The following is a 19014-nucleotide window of genomic DNA, read 5'->3' as shown; positions in this document are numbered from 1 at the left end:
CAGAAGGTATGGGTAGCTCCCATGGAAAATTGTCATGATACCTGTGATGCAAGTTCATAAGAGTGTTCTCCTTTTATTATGGCACTAATTAACATCAGTTAATTGATTGGTTTTGGGGCTCACCTTGCTCAGTTTGAAGTATTGGGGTCCTAAAAGGGATCTCGTGGCTTACTGTGGTGTTGCACTGGGACTTGACTGCTCTTTGAAGAAGCTTTACATCTGGCTTTTGGAAGGAAGGAGGCTGAAAGGTTGTATAGGTGATTTGACCTTCCCTGTCTGAAGATCATGGCCTTAAACTGGGGTGTCTGGGTTGTGTGAACATGAGATCAAAATAAGAATAGTGAAGCAAGCAGCTTGTGGCAAGTGATTTCTGTTGTGATAAGGGATTGAGATTATGTAGGTATGGTCAGCTGGAGAACACAGAAAACTGATTCCTTTGCTGTCCCTCTTTTTCAAACCCTTGTCTGTCTGGAACTTCTTAATTTCTGACCCTTTGTCCATCCAGTTACATTAGCATTACTTTAGCATGTCTCAGATGTTTGAGAAGCAGTTCTAGGTGCTGTAACTATAAAATGTATGCGTTTTACACATGCATGTATGTGAAACATGCATGAGGAGTATTTTTTCTTTTATGTTAGTGACTTTCTCTTCTGTAACACTGGAGACAGCGTGTGCGTGGCATAGGTTGTCGATCAAAAATGTGTGTGTTACTGTAACTGCAGTAAAGTGTGTGTTTGTTGAGCAAAGGCATGTGCAGCTCTCCCTCCAGCAAGCTGTGGGCCTAGGATGGTTGTTTCTGCAGAATTCAGGTTTCTCTTTATCGTGGAACAGATGTGTTTGTTAATATTCCATGTATCAGCTGGTGCAGTATTTCTGCCTTCCTATTCCAAAACTGGTTTCCAAAGCACTAACGCTAGTGTGCTTTTTATAGCAGTATTGCCACTGCATATTCATATACTTAAATGCTTGTCACCAAACAGCACTTGGGTCTGGTTGATCACGGATGGTCTGTGGGATTGACAGCTGTTAACTCTCCCTTGCTAGATCAGGGGAAGGTCAGCTTTAACCATGTGCAGAGAAACTGCAAGCAAGATGTATGCAAAGTAAAAGCAAAGAGCAATTATTTCTTACTTAAGGTACTCAGTAGATAGTGAGGACTCATGCATGACCTGCTTGACAAAGCATTACTATAATCTTTCTCTAAGACACCTACCAAGTCTGTGCTGGCCAGTCAGTCAGGTGGGGAAGGGCTGGCCTGCCTTCCTTGGAATGGCTCATCTTAGACATTGTGTCTTGCTTTATAGAGTTATAACCTTTTTATGTGAGTAATTTTCTTCTAAATTTCTTGATCTGCTAACTTACTACCATCTCAACAGTTCAGCTCCCATGTGTGCTTTTACTTCTTTTACGACTTTATTCCACATGCTTTGTCACAACAATTTTCACTGTAAAATGAGTTGAGGTCATACTGCTGGGCTGGTACAGACCTTGAATCAAAGACTGCTGAATAGCTGGGCTGAGGATTTTGCAGCAGAAACATCTAAGCTCCTGGGACCATCTGAGTTCTAGGCATGGTACAGCTTTGTTTGTGCTGGGCCATGTTGTCTGCTTGTCAAATGGGTCATTCCCTGATTGTGTGCAATTCTGTGAATTTTGCAATTCACCGTTAACAGTACAGCTAAGTGTTCTTTTTTCCCCATTGTTTTCTGACTGCATTCTTTGTACCCAAAAGTGCATGACCCAAAGCATATGATTTGTACTGTATCTGTGTTTCTCCTGAGTTACTGTTACTTCTAAACAGTCTGTTGACTTTGTTCCTTGTAATCTAGATGGGACAATTGTTAGAAATTGAATTTTACCAGGTTTATTTGCAGATACAATTGATCAGGTTGTGCTGTGGGTTTCTGTGTTTTGTATAGTCATAGGCTTTAAAAACTTGTGGAGGGTTTTGTCTTTGGATTTTTTTTTCAAACCAATTTTATCAGTACTTGATGTTGTGACATAAATGAGGGGAAACTTTGCTGTAAGTGAAGTGCACCTTATCAGTGTTGGTCACTGCACTTCTAAAAGACTGAATCCATCACCCTTCTTACAATACAGAACAAAACAAAGTTGTAGAGCTGAAGTTGCTTGGCTAGCATAGGCTGCTTAATGTCATTGTAAATGATAAACTGCAGAGAGAGCGGGCTCAAAGCCTTAACTGTTAAGGGTTTTAGAAACTGTAATATAGATTTTCTGTGTTTAAGAGTAAATTATTTTAGGCGGTTTGCTGAGCTTATGTAGGAAGGGCAGGCTGGATTTGGTGCTTGGGGCAGTGAACTGAGACTTATATTGAATTGGTTTGTTTCTTGATTTACTGTGGATTTTTGGAACATCATTAATCTCTCTGCGCTGCAGTTTCTCGTCTGTAAATTGGAGTGGTAATTCATCCTTATTTTTATATCTGGCCACTTCAGACTGCCCAGTTTTGGCAGCCTGTGTATCTCTTGATCTGTGCTTTGAGAGCTCATGATACAGTAGGGATTTGATTTCAGCTGAGGTGTGTAAGGACTGCTGTAAAGCAAGTCAAGTAATTGATGCAAAATCTTTGACTTTCATGACTTTTAAATTCCTTTTAATTCCAAATAAGCTGTATTCTGTATATCCTTCTTTAATAGTTTTGCTACAGTTCTTGGGGCTATTAACTGCAAGAATAGCCTTAGCTCTGTGGTCAGTGTGAGTCAAGGTCTGCAGGGGTGATAAATTTATTTGATGACTCCTAACTATACTTTTTCATCTTTTATTTACAGGAGGAGTTACGCTGTGATCTAAGTCAGTTTTCTGCATCTGTTAAGTCTTATGAAAATACTCAAAATACTTCAGATACAAATCTTAATAAGAGAACCAAAAGCATTTACACTCCGCTAGAACTTCAGTTCATAGAACTGAAGAAACAGTATAAAGATGCTGTTTTGTGTGTGGAATGTGGATACAAATATCGCTTCTTTGGAGAAGATGCAGAGGTAATTTTTGCCAGGGTTATGGAAATATACTTGCATTATGTTAGTGTCATACTAGGTTTATGGCCACTTTCAGAAAGAAGGTTTTTCAGGGGCATGAATTTTGTGGTTTTTTAAATACTTGAAATCAAGATGAAAAATCTCTGCAAGCTTAAATTGAAGACCATCAATTATGGATACACATTTTAACAAAGTAGTATTAATATTCTGTAATCTTATGGTAGTTCCTGATATCCTGCATATTGACAACTTAAAACGAGGTGCTAGTTAAAGTTGAAACACCGTCAGAATTGAATTCTCTATCATGGCCCAAAACTCTACTAGGAGTACTTCAGTTTGGAAGATGGGGGCAAGTGGAGAGGAGAAGGACTTGAGTTTCTCATCAACCAACATCCTTAACATGAGCTGGCAAATCATGCTTGCAGCCCAGATAGCCAACCATATCCTGGGCTGCAATCAAAAGAAGTGTGGCCAGCAGGTCGAGGGAGGTGATTCTGCTTCTCCGCTCTAGTCTTGTGAGACCACACCTGGAGTACTGTGTCCAGCTCTAGAGTCCTCAGCACGAGAAGGATGTAGACCTGTTGGAGTGGATCCAGAGGAGGGCCACGAAGATGATCAGAAGGCTGGAGCACCTCTGCTGTGAGGACAGGCTGAGAGAGTTGTGGCTCTTCAGCTTGGAGCAGAGGGAGCTTCAGGGAGACCTTATAGCAGCCTTCCACTATCTGAAGGGGGCCTACAAGAAAGCTGGAGAGGGACTTTTTACAAGGGCACATAGTGATATGATGAGGGGGAATGACTTCAAACTGGAAGAGTGTAGATTTAAAATAGATATTAGGAAGAAGTTTTTCACTCTGAGGGTGGTAAGGCACTGGAACAAGTTGCACAGAGAAGCTGTGGATGCCCCATCCCTGGAAGTGTTCAAGGCCAGATTGGATGGGGCTTTGGGCAATGTGGTCTAGTGGAAGGTGTTCCTGCCCTTAGCAGGGGGGTTGGAACTCGATGATCTTTAAGGTCCCTTCCAACCTAAACAATTCTAGGATTCTGTGAAGTGGTGTAAAAGCAGATGAATATAGCCAGTATAACCTGGGTGCAGAGAGTATCTTGGACACGTGTTCAGATGCGGCACCTACGCATGCCAGATCTGTAGGAACTGGAAAGAGCTGTGCAACAAACATAATTTTAAAGTGTCAGTTCATAAATAGTTCATAATAAGTTTTTCTGTCCCAAAATCATTGCTACCAATTTAATCTTTGATCTGTGCTATTTCCACACTTGAGACCATTGAGAAACTTTGCTAGTTACTGGGAATTAATTTTCCTGATCGAATTTGTACTGTATAATTTGTCTGCTTGTTTGCTGATGCACTTACAGTCCAGAAATAGAAATATACTATCCAGGTACATAATTAAGTGTTTGACTGCAATTCCTGCTTGAGATCACTCTCCCTAGTTAGTGAACACCTACCTTTTTGCCAAGGGGCAGAAAAGCAAATACAAATCATACATTATAATGTCAGATTTTAAAAAGTGTTGTTGCTCTTTTTCTATGAAGTATTTAGTTTCCACTGCTGTTTGATATTGATTTTTTAGTATTTTAATTGATTAGTTAGCTTAATTCCATCTTTATAACCACAGTTAAAGTAACCCCATTATTTCTGCATTTTTAGCATTGTGCAAATTATTTGACCCTTTGTTGAGCTGCGTTGCTGTGTATGTGGTTTACCTCATAGTGGTAAAGATCAAGGTGCAGCGTAATAATCTGATGTGAAGTCTGTGATACTGAAGTGCTTGTTTGTGACAACATGCTGGGACAGGAAGGTGGAGGGTCCCAGTTCTCTGGGTCTTTTCCTGTAATGTTTTCCTTCTGACAGTGGACTTTTAATTGTAGTTGTGCATGATTGTTGTCATAGAGATGAGCTCCTGCATTGTATTTTGAACTATCGGCTGACTCTTCTTCTTGAACTTTGTAGATTGCAGCTAAAGAACTGAACATTTATTGTCATCCAGATCATAACTTTATGACTGCCAGTATCCCGACTCACAGACTGTTTGTCCATGTGCGGCGACTTGTAGCAAAAGGATATAAGGTTATGCCTGTTTTTTCTGTACTTAACATCATTTAATAAAAGCACTGAGATAATTTGCACTTGCTGTACTGGAGTTACTTGAACTGAGAAGTGGGAAACTCATTATCACCTGTTTTTGCAATTAACATGGCTAACTTTCCTTTGTTTCAATTTCTCTGTTCTGGTGAGTGTTATGAAATTTAAGTAGATGCAAGCTTCCTCTGTTTTACTGAAAGATATCTTCATGTTTTCTAGAACAGTTCTAGAACAATTCTTTCTCTGTTTTTTTATCAAGCCTTTGCATTTGATAAAGAGGAATTTATATATGTATATCTCCACTCTCTCTGATTCTTCCTCACATCCTTGTTTCTCTTATCCCTGTGCATATTTTTTCCTCTTTTCCTTCCTATTGTTGATGCCTGTAATTCTATAGCTTTCTGTTGATACCTTTCTTTTTCTGCTTATGAGAGAAGGACTTGTTGAATTTAAATTGATTGCAGCACCCATTCTCTGGCAAATGATGAACTCTAGCTAAATTGTTTCAAAATAGGACAAGAAGAGCAGGGGCAGAAGTTTAGGGCAGTTAGAAGTGGATAGAGCATAAGGAAAAGCAGTGCCTTATAGTCTCATTAGTAGGATTGATGCCAGCCTCTGCCTTCCTGCTCAGCTTTAATGATGCACTTGCTGTTTGCACGTCTTAAAAGATCACCACATTTATAAAATAAAAAAAAAAAAATTATTATCAAAGAGCTAACTTTTTGTTGTCTGTGTGCCTGTAGGTTGGAGTAATAAAACAAATGGAAACTGCGGCACTGAAGGCTGCTGGAGAAAATAAAAGCTCTCTCTTCAGCCGGAAACTGACTGCTCTCTACACAAAGTCTACACTTATTGGAGAAGATATCCTTTTCAAATAAATTTGGTTTCACACTCTAACATTGGTGTATGAGAGGCCATGATTATAGTATTATCACCTAGGTGGAACATGAGTAGTTAGTGGCTGACGTAAGAGTGGCAGCAGGAAATAAAGCTCCTTTAATTTTATGTTGTGGTAAAACATCATGCTGGGTTTATAAAGAATTTGATCTCTTCAGTGCTTTAGGTTTGTTGTGAAAGAGCAGAGCTTGTGTTTACTGTAGTTGCTTTTTGAAGTCAGAGTGGGCTTCCCAAGTTTATATTGTTCTGAAGATCTTGTGTTCAACTAGGTGTTTCACCAGGTTGAGAATGCATAGCATTAGTAATTCAGGAGGGTGTGAAGGACAAATTGACTGTTTGGTGTCAACAATTTTCTTGAAGTGATGAGAATGTGATAAAATCAACGGACTGTTGAAATCTAGCTAGGTAATTAACTCCTGACTGTTGTAAGGAAGAAAATGCAAAAATGAGATAAAAACGGCTTTTAGTAAGTGAAGTTACTTTCTTAGTTTCTTCCAGTTATTGTTTTCCTATCTCCTGCCTCATGTTTTTTTTTCTTTTAATTTCTCAAACTAGTACTTACTACATACCAAGAGCTAAAAAGATTGTTAGGTTAATGCCTGTGAGTCTGCACTTAAAGAGTAGATCAGGAAAGCAGATAACACAGTCCTGAGATTTTGTTGGAAAACTTCTAGTGTACTTACAGATGCTCTTCTAATGTTTGGCAAACTCCATGAAGGCAGACTTGGCAGTACGACCCAATCTGGTGGATAGATGTGCATCAAACTTTCAATGCACCTAACCTAATGCTCCTGCTAAGATGTTGACTTTTGTTTAACTGCTTTTCAGTTGCTACGTACCTAATGCATTTAGCTTTTTCTGTTAGGTGCATGTGGTTTGTGGATATGAACTCAAAATGACAAGGTGGAGCAGCCCATGTGCAGAATCAGATTTAACTTTTGGTATAGCTGCTCTTGCTTGAATGGGGAGACTCACAGACATAGTGAGAAATGGCCTTTGCATGAGCAGATGAAATTTGTGCATTGTGTAAGTGTCTGTGGTGTGAAGACAACCGCTGACTTCAGTCCTCATGCTGACAGGCATCTGAAGTTCACTAAAATCATAGTAGGAGTCAAACTAGTAAATAGACCTTGAGTTGAGAAGGCCAACGCAAAATATAGTTGAGAAGGACTTAGATCTAGAAGGACCTATGAATAATCCACCAAAATATGGGTACTATATTTTTTAACATTTGTTACATGTGAACCCTTTGCTGAAGCTAGACGATTCTGTAGATGTTGAAGAGGTAACGACAGATGTCCCTGATAACTACCTCCTCTGTATCTGTGAAAATGGAGAAAACTTAAAAGACAAGAAGAAAGGTGACATTGTTATAGGCATTATGGTAAGTTAGTTTTATAGAGGAGTCAGTATTTTAGGGTTCGTGTGGGGTTTTTTTGGGGGTTGTTTTGTTGGGGTTTTTTGAGAGGTGGGTGGTTATCTTCTTAAATTCATGATTTTCATGATTGTTCTGCCTTTTAGATTTTTGGGGATTTTTTTTTTTTTTTTTGTAACAAGGTGGAGTTTAGGTAAGATATCATCTGTGTGTGAATTGTGATGGCTTTGTATTTGAAAACCACAGAAAAGGTCTGGAGTTGATAGCTGAATATTCCTGATACTGTTTTTGCTCTTGTATCACTTGAAAAACATAGCTGTGTTTTAACCAAATTCAGGAAAATAAATTCAGATGCTTTACTAACTTTGAAGTTTATAAACATTTTTAGGGTGAGTTTATAAACATTTTTAGGGTGAGTATTTTAAAGCTTGTGAGTACCTTTTTCCACTACAAATCACAGTTCTTTAGAGGAAAAGACTTAGGCTTTTTTACTGTTTACACTTCAGATTTGTATTCTGTTTTATGGTGAAGATTAAATCCAGGATTGTTTAACTGGCAAGACAGAGTGGTAACTGAAGTCCAGTCTGCTGGTAATTCATTAATTTAAAAACATCTTGATTGTGCTTGTATTTGAATGTCACAGTGCAGCTAAGAGAGAACAACAAAAGCATGTGCTAGGATGACATTTTCCAGGCTGAATTGTGTGTACATTCCATAGACTTCCAATTGTATAGATTTCTCTAGTAATCTTGAGCAGTGATGGACTGATGATAGCAAGAGCACATTTACATTTTTAAGGTGCTATCATTTACCAAGACAAAATTGTGGTAGTCTTTTGAAATTATTACTATATCATAGATTTGAAAAACACAATTATATTTTGATTTGCCACTTTGACTAAGTGTGTGGGTGCTATATAATTTTGTGCTGTGCACCATAAATTTTCTTTCTGGGTCAACAATTTGAGTCACTGAAACACTCCTAAAAAATTAAATATTCAGTGCTTATATTGCTTATATTTTTATATTTTTTTTTATTTGACAGGCAATCCAACCAACTACCGGAGAAGTAATTTTTGACAGTTTTCGGGACTGTGCATCTCGCTTAGAATTAGAGAGTCGGGTTTTGCGCCTGCAGCCAGTTGAAATAATACTTCCATCTAGCCTGTCAGATCAATCTGAAAAGCTCATCAACAGTATAACCTCCATGAGGTATGTTCTATGGGGATTTTGTTGTTTGGTGTTTTTGCCCTTTTGCCCCCCTCCTCCCCCCCCCTTTTTTTTTTTTTTTTTAAATTACAGCATAGCTATTGATAGAGTTTAGATTCAGAAACAAGTGTAGATTTGTAGTCCTGTAAAGGCCCATTTCAGAATGGCTGTGGTTTGCTGCTGGGTTGAAAATTCCCTAAATCCCATTGAGTTCTCGGCACTCGTTCTTAAATTGTATTTAGACTGAAATTCATGGCTTCTGTCTCGGGCCTATGAAAGATTTGTGTGCCTAAACACTTGTTGTTTTCATTTAGATCATCTTGCTCCTATGCTCCCAATCATGTGATCTGTTGCATTTATTTCAGAGCTCATGCACGTATCTTTGGGATCTGAAAGTAGTGTTATGTGGCTGTTGTTCTTGTTCGTCATAGTCTTAAGGTCTCTAAAAGGCATGAAACTGTTTGTCTATTAATGTAGATATGTATAGAAAACCTTTGCAACTGCTATTTCATGGTGTTGTCCTATTACACTATCTTCAACTTGGATACAGACTTGGAAGTATTGTGACTGATCACCTGTTTACATTTTGAGTTCTCTTTGTGTATTTCAAGAGTAAATTTGTTAACATGTTTTCTGTATCAGTTTTACTGTGGAATAAAGACAGAATAGGATGTAATTTGTATGATGACAGATGAAGGATAAAGCAATCCTCTGAACACATGTGGTGAACTTGCGAAATCTTGCCGTTGCAATTTTTGTAAGAAAATATCTGTTTCTCAATTTTTTTTTTAAACCATGCGGCTCTGGTCTGTAGAGAACTAGCTTAGAGCTTAGCATTTCTGTTTTGAATGAACTAGTCAGAATAATGTTTTTCTTTTATGTGTTAACAAAACTGTAGCTAAAGAAAGCCAAAGAAAAATGAATGTATTACATAGGTGAAGTTTTGTATTGGGGGAAGATATTTGTATCTTCCCCTTGCCCCCCCATATTGTATCCCCGCACACCCTACCATATGGATGGTAGCCACCTGACAGACAGTCGACTCTACCTTGACTTCCTAACTTAACCTCACTTAAACTCTGCCCAAGTCATCATCTTGTAGCTTCCTCTAATGCTCCAGACGGCTGAGCTGCTTAATCAGGCATTCCTTTCCCCACCTGCCAGTGTCATCCTTCTTTGTCCCCTTTTATTAAAAAAAAATAAATAAAAAAAATTTATGTGAAGTGGTGGGTAGCAGTCATCAGGAAAAGCTGATTTTGTGGCACATTATAGGAACTTGCGCAGATGTTGCTATACTCAGTTATCAAGCTTTCAAGGGCATGTGTATATGAGAGGCAAGACTGAGAGGAGTGACTAAAAACGTCTGATTTGGTGTTAGGGGTCTTAAGAAAATCTGGCTTGTGAAAGTGGTGTATTCATTGTCATTCAGTGGTGGTGTGATGCTTACGCTTGTACGGAAGTGTGCTCTTGTCACGCTAGGTTCTTCTGTTCCCTCAGCTCATGTATGGACTGCAAAGCTGTAAGGATTTGAAAAGGTCTACTCTAATTAGATGTACTAAAGAAGCAATATCAATGTATTTCCATGCAGTAAAGTGGCTTGTTGAGATTTGGACAGATAAAATACCAGACTAGGAAGTGACAGACTTTTTCCGATTGCCAACAGATGTATATTTTTGCCTTTCTAATCCTTTTACTTTGACAACTTTCTCTTTTGCAAATCAATTCTAAAGGAGTATGCCTAAAATATTTCTAAATATACAGTGATGAAGGTGAATGATTCTTATTTTGGTGTGTTTTGTTTTTTTTTTCTTTGTTGCTGGTGTTGGGCACTGACATTTTTGTGTAAGCCAGAGGAAGGTAAAATGATGGTGTAAACTGACACAGCAAGTGCATTTTTCAGAAACTAATATTTTGAGTATTTGAGTTGTGCATTAAGGTAATTCTGATGCAGGTTTGAGAGAGCAATTTTATTTTTTTTCTTTTTTTCCCTGGTTGTGCACACCTGAGAATGTTAGTAAGTAACTTCTCATTTCTATTAAGAATAAAAAAACCCAGGTATTATTTTGTAGGTTTTTTCCATTTTCTCGTAATTTACTAGGCAGCTCTTCAGCCTAAATGGCCTTAATTACATAGGAACATTACATCAGTATGCTTTGGTAGCCTTATTTCAAACCCAATTCTTCATGGATTCTCTCATACCAAAGATTTAACCACTAGAGGGCCCCGAAGTATTTAATATTAATTTAAATGGTTGCAAGGTGCTGCTTTCTTGTACTTTTAACTAGGCTCCAGTTTTATATAATTGCTTTCTGTACAGGCAGTAATTTTATTTTAATGCATATTGAGTGGTCCAAAGTATCCAATTTACATTATTGTCCGTTACCTGGTAATTTCATTCTTTATCCGCTCTTTTCTAATAACTCCTTGTCAGAATCATCCATTAGCTGGGAAAGGCTGCTTTTCTATAATTTTTTTAAGACCTTTTTCACTCAAACAATAGGAACTAGGATCTTGTGTTTCAAGAAAGCTTCTCATCTCTTTGTGTATTTATAATGCAGTGGAAAACCACTGAATTTATAAAAACAGGGTACACATGGGAGAGAAAAATAGTCCCAGGAAGAGGTACAGCTTGGACTCGTTAGGAACAGAGAAGAAAAGGGTCTTTTCTGCTCACTGCATGCCCACGTCATATAAGAATTGCACCAGGGGTTGGCCAATTAACTCAGGGGGTGATTTAGTTTTGGATGTTGCATATTAGAACTCTACACTGGGTGACCAAGGTGATGTGTCCTAGGTCTCCTCCAGCACAAAGACTGTGCTGATGGTTATTAAAAAAAATCAAACTATTTAGTCCCGATAAACCACTGCAGCTTTATGAGAGCAGACTGGTTATATTTACAGAGTTGAAAGTATCTGTGTGCTTTCCTTCAATGTCTTTTTTTTTTTTTTTTTTAATATACAAAGACCAAATGTGAATATTATATAGTGCTGTAGGTATCTCTCTGCCTTTGTTCTACAAAAATAAAACATATAATGTATGTATTTCCTTTTTATGGAATGTTGTGCTTCCCTCTTCCTGTTCTCTTCTTGTTGCCACCACAGTTACGTCCAGGCTCAGCTATGTCATTTACACTATTTACTGGTGCTTCTATTTTAGTATTGTGTACATTTTCGCAGCCAAATCTACCTGAAAGTAACACTCGTAACAGAAGGAAAAAAACAGCTGAGTGGCAGGGTGCTGCTGTTCTAAATTTGTTTTTATCAGAAACAGGAGCCAAATAAGTCACCGGAAGCATTGTAGTGCTTTAATATGGTTGACAGTCACCAAAAACTACTACTTAAGCCTAAGGACTACTTCATTATGGCGGAAATTGTTTCTGTGGATTAATGTAAAATAGTTGTAAAGAGTTTTAAGTCAGAAATGAAAGTGCAAATAAAATAAACAATGGAAAGTGGTCTCTTTGCTTTTTAAGTTTCCTGCGGTACAGTGACAGTGAAAAGTTTGCTTATCCTGAAGATCAGTAGAGAAATTAGTTTCAAACATTTATATATGGCTCTAAACGGGGTCTTGCAATAGGAAGAATGAAGAAAATTTTACAGTAAGTTAGTAAATGATGGAAGCAGCAGCAGAGCTGTTCAAGAACTGTCTAAGAGCAGCAGTTTGAGCTGTGCCTAAGAAAGCAGTTTGCGGTGTAAGTGGAAGTAGTGGTCCTGGTTTTGAAGTTCTCCGTGTGTGTTAGGCATGGGTGTTAATGTAATGAGCAGTAAGCAAAGTTAAATGATACTGTAGTAAGATTACTTAGCTGTTTGATTTATTCATACAGTGGAGTTTTAATTCAGTTAGTACGAAGCCAGTTTAGTTAAATTGCATACTTGGGGGGAGGGGGGAAAATCCAGCCCTTAATCAATAGGTATTTTACCACTGATTTAAATGAAGTTAGACTCATCCATCTTTTTGTAAAGATTTTGCTTAACCATTTGGAATAAAATGTGGTGTTTACCAACCTGAGTAAGCTTTAAAAAATAGTTTAAGTTGTTGTGTAGATTTGTGTTACAATTTGCTAACTTTCCCCTTTGGTGATTTAAAACTCATGGAAGTAAATGTATGGAAACGTGTTGCATGGTTTCATGTTCATTAGCTTCTAGCATTTGCTGTTTCAGGTGGTGAATGAAATGCTCCTGTTGCCAGTGTTATGACAGACATTGTCCATAAAAATTAATAACTAGAAAGTACTATTCAAGGACAGATTTAATGACAAGAAAGTACTATTCAAGGACAGTGAACTTGAGGTCAGCTTTTGTGGAGAGCCTTCCTTCAAAAGCAAAGTGCAAGTTAAAAGTAGGTTACGAAAACCGGTTCAGAACAAACTGTTCTGCTGGGTTCTGTTAGCAACATCTGTTTGCAAGTGCTGGCCTGGCTGGAGGAAAATCTTTTGACACTTTTAGTTTCCTTCTTTCTAGAAAACCAAGAAAACATTCTTGCCTTCAAAAAAAAAAATATATTTTTACAGAAGAACACTGTGTTTTGCACTCCATGCTCTTCCTGGTCAAGGGTCAATACCCATCCTCCTTAACATTTTGGCTGCCTTGAAAGTTTACCTGTACTGGTCTTCCTGAAATTGGTTTTGAGGCTCCTTTCGTTCTTCTTGCTCTTCTCATGTGCCCCTTTTTTGTTTCATTGAAACATTCCATCCAGCACATCTTCAGAGTGCCCCAGTATTCCTTGTCATATTTTTTTTCTATTTGCCTTTTTTATTTGAACACTGATAATGTTTTATTCTGTAGCATTCTTTGACACCATGTAAAAACACACTCATCATAAATACATCACTTTCAACTCCAAAGCATCATTTCACCTAAGTCTGCACTGTCTTGTTTTTTCCTTATGTTTCTTTCTTTTTCTGTCTGGCCAACAACAGGATAATACAGTAACTAACCTCTTGTCTGTGCCCACAGCTGTTTCACTTTATTCTGTTTGCAGAGCATGTCTTCCTCCTATTAGCTTAGGGCTCTAAATATGGGAGGCAGTTTTGACACAGCCTCTGTTGTGCTCCTTTTGTAGCTAGGCTGTAGCTAGGTCTGCTACTTGTGCCCCTGTAATATGTTTAAGATTTTTTTCCTTCTGATTGGGGCATTCCGGTTTCTGGTTTAGCTTGAGTACCGAAATGTTGTCTTTGGCTTGGGGTTTGCTCCCTGGAATTCCCTTCTCTTTCAAATCCATTGAGAACTCAAATCACCCTCCCTGCTCACTGGTATGATTGAATTACTCCCAGGCCAAATGCCTCAAGTAGCTGATCCTCCATCATTACATGCAATGCAGGCTTTCTTTCTTTGTGTTTAAAGACCTCTATAAATAACATTTCAAGGTCTGTCTGCTCACACGAAGTCGGTGCATTGCTGATACCCCCTCTGTTTTAGCAGTGACTTCTGCCTTTAACTTCGTATCAGGTGTGGCCTCTCAGGTCGGTGCATTGCTCCACAGGTGTGTCACGCTTTAGTTTCAGCCCTGTCATGATCCCTTACCAGCCTAAAGTATTAGCTGTGGTGGAGCTGGTGGTCATACCTCATACAGAATCATAGAATACCAGTTGGAAGGGACCTCAAGGATCATCTGGTCCAGACTTTCTTGGCAAAAGCATGGTTTAGCCAAGATGGCCCAGCACCCTGCCCAGCTGAATCTTAAGTGTCCGATGTTGGGAAATCCACCACTTAGCCATTGGAATAATCTCCCCAGGTGATGTTCTCATTGTGAAAAAATCTTGACAGCTGGTTGGTTGTTTCTTGTCATCCTGCTCCCCAATTCATCAGAAAACAAGAATAAGAGATGTCTTTTGGCTCTTTTGTTTCAGTATGTGTGGTGCTGTAGTAGAATACAGCAGTGCTTTGGGTTCCTTGAAATGGGAAGTACAATGGTCTTTTTAAGTGAACTTGCAAAGGGTATAGGAGTAAGTTATAGCCATTTTATTACGTGGATTGGTCAATAGTGCTATTCATTGCTAATTGGTCTCATGGATAGAGTTACAGCTTTATGTCATCAGTCAAGGAGTAGAAACATCTGTAATGAACTCAGTGAATTCTTGTAAATTAATATAAAGGGCTTTTAATTTTGTGTATCTTTATATGTGGTTGACAGTTGCTGAGTTCAGAGGATGCTTTCATATAGTTAATGTTGAGTTTTTAAAATGGGGAGCAGTTACGTCCATATATATGTAGCTCAGCTCATAAGGTTTCTAGGTGAGCAAGGACAGGAGGGCTTGCAGTGGCAAAAACAAGATACCAAATGGTTGTAGTGAGAATAAACAGCATTGCAAATGAAATTGCTGAACAGAGGACTGAAAAGTATCTAAAGGGTTGCTAAACATAAAAACTAGTGGTTTCGTGGTTTGTATAGCTTGTAATATTCCCATGGATTTTTAAGTGAAAGACAAGCTGTGACAAACATCTTGAGAATGTTTTGTATAAATGGAAGCTACAAGCAGATGAATTTGCAGCAGGAAAAAGCAAGTAAAGTACAAAAACAACATGTGAGCTATTTTCTGTAAATACAAAACCCAAATGCATCACTGAACAGATGTTTACTGACTAAAGTGGCTTTTTGCACTGCTAATAATCCAATTCATGGCCTGGGCAACTCAGCTGTATGGAGAACTGCTTGAAGAATATTGGTCATGTCATAGCTCACTTGTTTTGAATAGACAGGGGAAAAAAACCCGGAACAGTATTATCAAATCATGTAATAACCTCAAAGAATTGTTGGGCAGTTTGTTTGTTTGTTTGTTTTCAATTTAGTCTTGTTGCAGCCATGAAACATGCTGTTTGCAATATTGCAGTTCATGATTGTCTTCTATGGCATTGCAGGTGAGGGAAGTGTGGGGCTTAAATCTCTTTTGACAAATTCCTTATGTGTAAAGTCTACTTCTTCACCATTGCCTACCTTACTGCCCTTCACAGTTTGGGACACAACATAGGCATATGGCATCCTTTGTATGAAATTACTTTTCTGTTATGCATGCAGAGTTGTCACTAGAAAAATGTGGGAAGGCAGTTGCAAAGCACTGTGTCTAAATGCAGTATAGAGCACTGTTCTTAACCTGGTGATATATTAGATAAGAAATATTAGTATTACTTGTTAGAGTAACAGTTGGCCTTTGCAGGCATTGACCAGCCCATGTGTTTTTGTAAATTCCTCCAAGCAAAAGTGAAGATGTGTGCCCTGATCAGCTTCCCCAGCAGTTCATACCTGGTTCAAAGGTACATTATTTTTCATGTGATTGCAAGCAGCATGGAAAACATGTTGTGTTCAGGAGCTGTATTTGTGGCATTTTTTCACTGAGTAGTGATATTCATAACTGGCCTCCCCCCCCACCCCCCTTATTTGAGCCAGAAATTATGAAATGAAGAATAATTAAATTGATTTTATGTTTGTGCAATTTCTTACTGTCAAACCCCAAACTTTTTAATTAGAGAAAAACCCACTTCATTGAAAGAAGCAGGAAAAATAAAACTGTAAAGCATTTGTTTTCATGTTTTGGTACATATTTGATTTATTATTATAGGATAGAACAGAAACTGCAGGAGGTGATGTGTAAGTAATTCTACTTTTTGTTGCCCTCCCTGGTCGTTGTGATGTTACTTGCTTATTTCTCTCAGTATATATTTATATACTGTTGACTTTTCCCAGAAGCTGTCAGAGTTTCTCAGCCAGGGAAGGGTGCTGTAGCTCATGATTACAAACTCAGATGGGAGCCTGGAGCTCTACACCTCTGTCCTCCAGGAGGTGGCACCACCATGCTGGAGCGCTGCTGGTCCTGGTCCTAGGCACGGAAGGGGTGAAAGCAACCAATTAGTAATAACTAATTTTCCCTAGATATATGTGAGGAAAATAATTGTGGTGCGTTAGGTGGCTTGGTGGTGGATGGTAATAAATTCCCAAGTTCCATAATCATAATTTGAAGGAACAATTTTCATTTAAATTTGATTTTTTTTTTAACTTGAGATAGAGGTCATTGCTCTTATTAAAAAAAAAATAAATATCAAATAACCCAAATACTCAACTGGCATTGTTATTCATTGTGATTCATATTAGTAATTTAAGTTCCAGTTTTCAGATAATGCCATTGTCATTCAAAGAAGTGGACATTTACTTACGGATGTTTGCTTTGCTGATAAGCTGGTATAGATGTTATGTCTATTGGAGATTTTCATGATAGAGCAGGTGATTATATCTGACAGGCTTGTGTAAATTGGAGGGTTGTACAATTGTTGTCAGTATAGTAACTGCATACTGTACTGAGGTGATAGGAGAGAAGGCATGCACATATGCGCATGCTTAAAACTGGAAGTTTTCTCACCTGTGTTAAAGTACAGGTATAAGTGTCTTGCAGAAGTGTTGAATGTCCCAGTAACTAACTGTACAGATACTAGGGAGCGCTCAGGTCTTTGTGGTAAACCGCCCACTTGTTTATGTGCTTTGAGGTGACCATAACAAAAGGTAAGCGGCTCTTCTTAAAAATAGCTAAACCACAAACACAACTGGCAACTGTTTCGACTGAAAGTCAGTTTTGAATTAAAGTAAAATCCTTTTTGAAGGATCCAGTTACATCAGTACTTTGCTGTTGTAAATCCATACTCTAGGCTGTCCTGCCTGTTGGCTGGTCCAAGGTAACTTCCAGTGTGCATGTTCTGTGTTTTAAATGTGCAGGTAACTTGTCTATTTTCATCAAACTGGACTTTTGTAAGAGTAAATGCATGTGTAAAGTTTGATCTGTTGTGGGGGAGCCAACATAATATGAAGCAGCGTATGTATTTGATGCCAGCTTGCTCTTAGAACCAGAACATCAGTTGCATGTTTTGCTTTGTTCCAGTTATCAGTGAAAATGTTGCAGCAACATGCAGCCAGAGTGCACATATTCAAATGGAGAAGGACTCTTAAACTCTTAAAGCTACCGTGCAAATTTTAAAGTTTTTTTAATAGCCTATGAATGTTTGCAGGTGTATTTGTTAAAGTTCTAAAATATTTTTTTAATCGCAACTTTTCTGTAATTTATTCTTCTTTGAAGTTGTCTTGGGACATAAAAACCAGCGGCATCATGGACACATTGGGTGTGTTAATTTCTCAGACATTATCTTCCCACATTTCCTGCCCTCATTGTTAGAGCTACTAGTTAGAAGTTCAGCTATTTTAATGAAAAAAATGTAGTGATGTAAGTGAGACAAGTATGGGAGGGAGAAAGACTGAAACTGTCTGCATGTTTTACGTGCAGATAGCAGTGACACTAGAGTGAGGAGAGAATAATTCTCTTGTAATGGTGGTTCCCAACTGCTCCTGAGTTAGGGAAGAGAGAAAGGCCATGAATATATTTATTTTTCACAAAACCAGTATGTATTAATTTTCTTAATTTCGTAGAAAATGAAACTGAAATGGGTTTTTATGTGCCATCAATCTACTGAACTGAGAAAGGGAACAAGCTTTATCTTTCAGGCTGTCTTTAATAGTTTAATTTTGTGCTTGACTGGCTTACAACACTTCTGTCTCTTTTAACAGATGTTCTTTTTGATGTATGGTATAGGTAAGAGGCTTTCAGTAGATTAGAATTGTGAAGAGTGTACTTTAAGCATGGACTCTTCCTCTGGGAATTTGGAATAGTAAAAATGATTGTTGGAAATTTGTACCGAAGTTTGCTTCTAAATTTACATGGATGTTTTCTGAGTTCTTAATAAAGAATTTGAAATTATTGCTACAGTAATTAGCTTCCAGTACAAAGCTTAGTAGTGCAGTATTTTTTAATGTAAAATGGCTTCATGCATGTATATTTGCTTTCCATTTATTTGAAAGAATCTTTCTGCACAGGCAGATGGATGTGCTTAAAAATAATTTCTAGCAAATTTACTTGAATCTATTGCTTTTCCTATTTTATGTTGTGCCTGTCTCTTTTGCTGCTTGTCAGTTGGAGGATAACTGTCTGCCCCTCCTTCCGTTTTGCCTGTTCTTTTGCAACTATGCTACCTACTTTCTTGAGTCTTTGCCACCTCTTCATGTCTCTCCCCTTTTGATTCCTGTATCTAGGGTGCCCTTGTCCCCATCTCCAGCAAGACTTCAGGTACTCCTTGCAACAGACTGCTTGGCACTGTCCTTTCCCTCTACATACCGCTATTCAAAGTCATGGCTGACAGGGACATTAAGATGGAGACAGAAGCAGCAGCTCCCCAGGTAGCATCCTAATGAGAATATAAGTCAGATCTTTCTACCTTTTGTCATCTATCGCATATGCTGGTGAAGTGCAGGGTTCTGAGAAGGAAGGATAACTTTCCTGAACAGCTCCACTGGGTTTTTTGTACTTCACACCATCTCGCTGTATGTCTTATACTGCTTCTGGGCTATGCATTTCCCTTTTTTCTAAACACCTCTTGTTAGGGCTTGAGGAAGAACCAAGA

At 38.3% G+C, this 19014-nt stretch overlaps 1 protein-coding gene across 1 annotated transcript in view; it reads left to right on the top strand.

Moving 5' to 3' along the window:
- Window positions 1-19014, top strand: part of MSH3 (mutS homolog 3) — a gene marked incomplete at its 5' end in the record, with an annotated part of 117451 nt that overhangs the window by 3689 nt on the left and 94748 nt on the right. Inside the window, 5 exons of the mRNA XM_082497156.1 lie at window positions 2790-3002; window positions 4969-5085; window positions 5844-5963; window positions 7238-7381; window positions 8417-8583. Of these exons, the coding sequence (XP_082353282.1) occupies window positions 2790-3002; window positions 4969-5085; window positions 5844-5963; window positions 7238-7381; window positions 8417-8583 (761 nt within the window). The remainder of the gene's footprint in view (window positions 1-2789; window positions 3003-4968; window positions 5086-5843; window positions 5964-7237; window positions 7382-8416; window positions 8584-19014) is intronic.

The sequence above is a fragment of the Vanellus vanellus genome (assembly GCF_965231255.1).
Source record: "Vanellus vanellus genome assembly, chromosome: Z".
Taxonomy (NCBI): Eukaryota; Metazoa; Chordata; class Aves; order Charadriiformes; family Charadriidae; genus Vanellus; species Vanellus vanellus.
The sequence above is the reverse complement of the archived record's forward strand: the minus strand, read 5'-3'. Positions and strand labels throughout refer to the sequence as shown.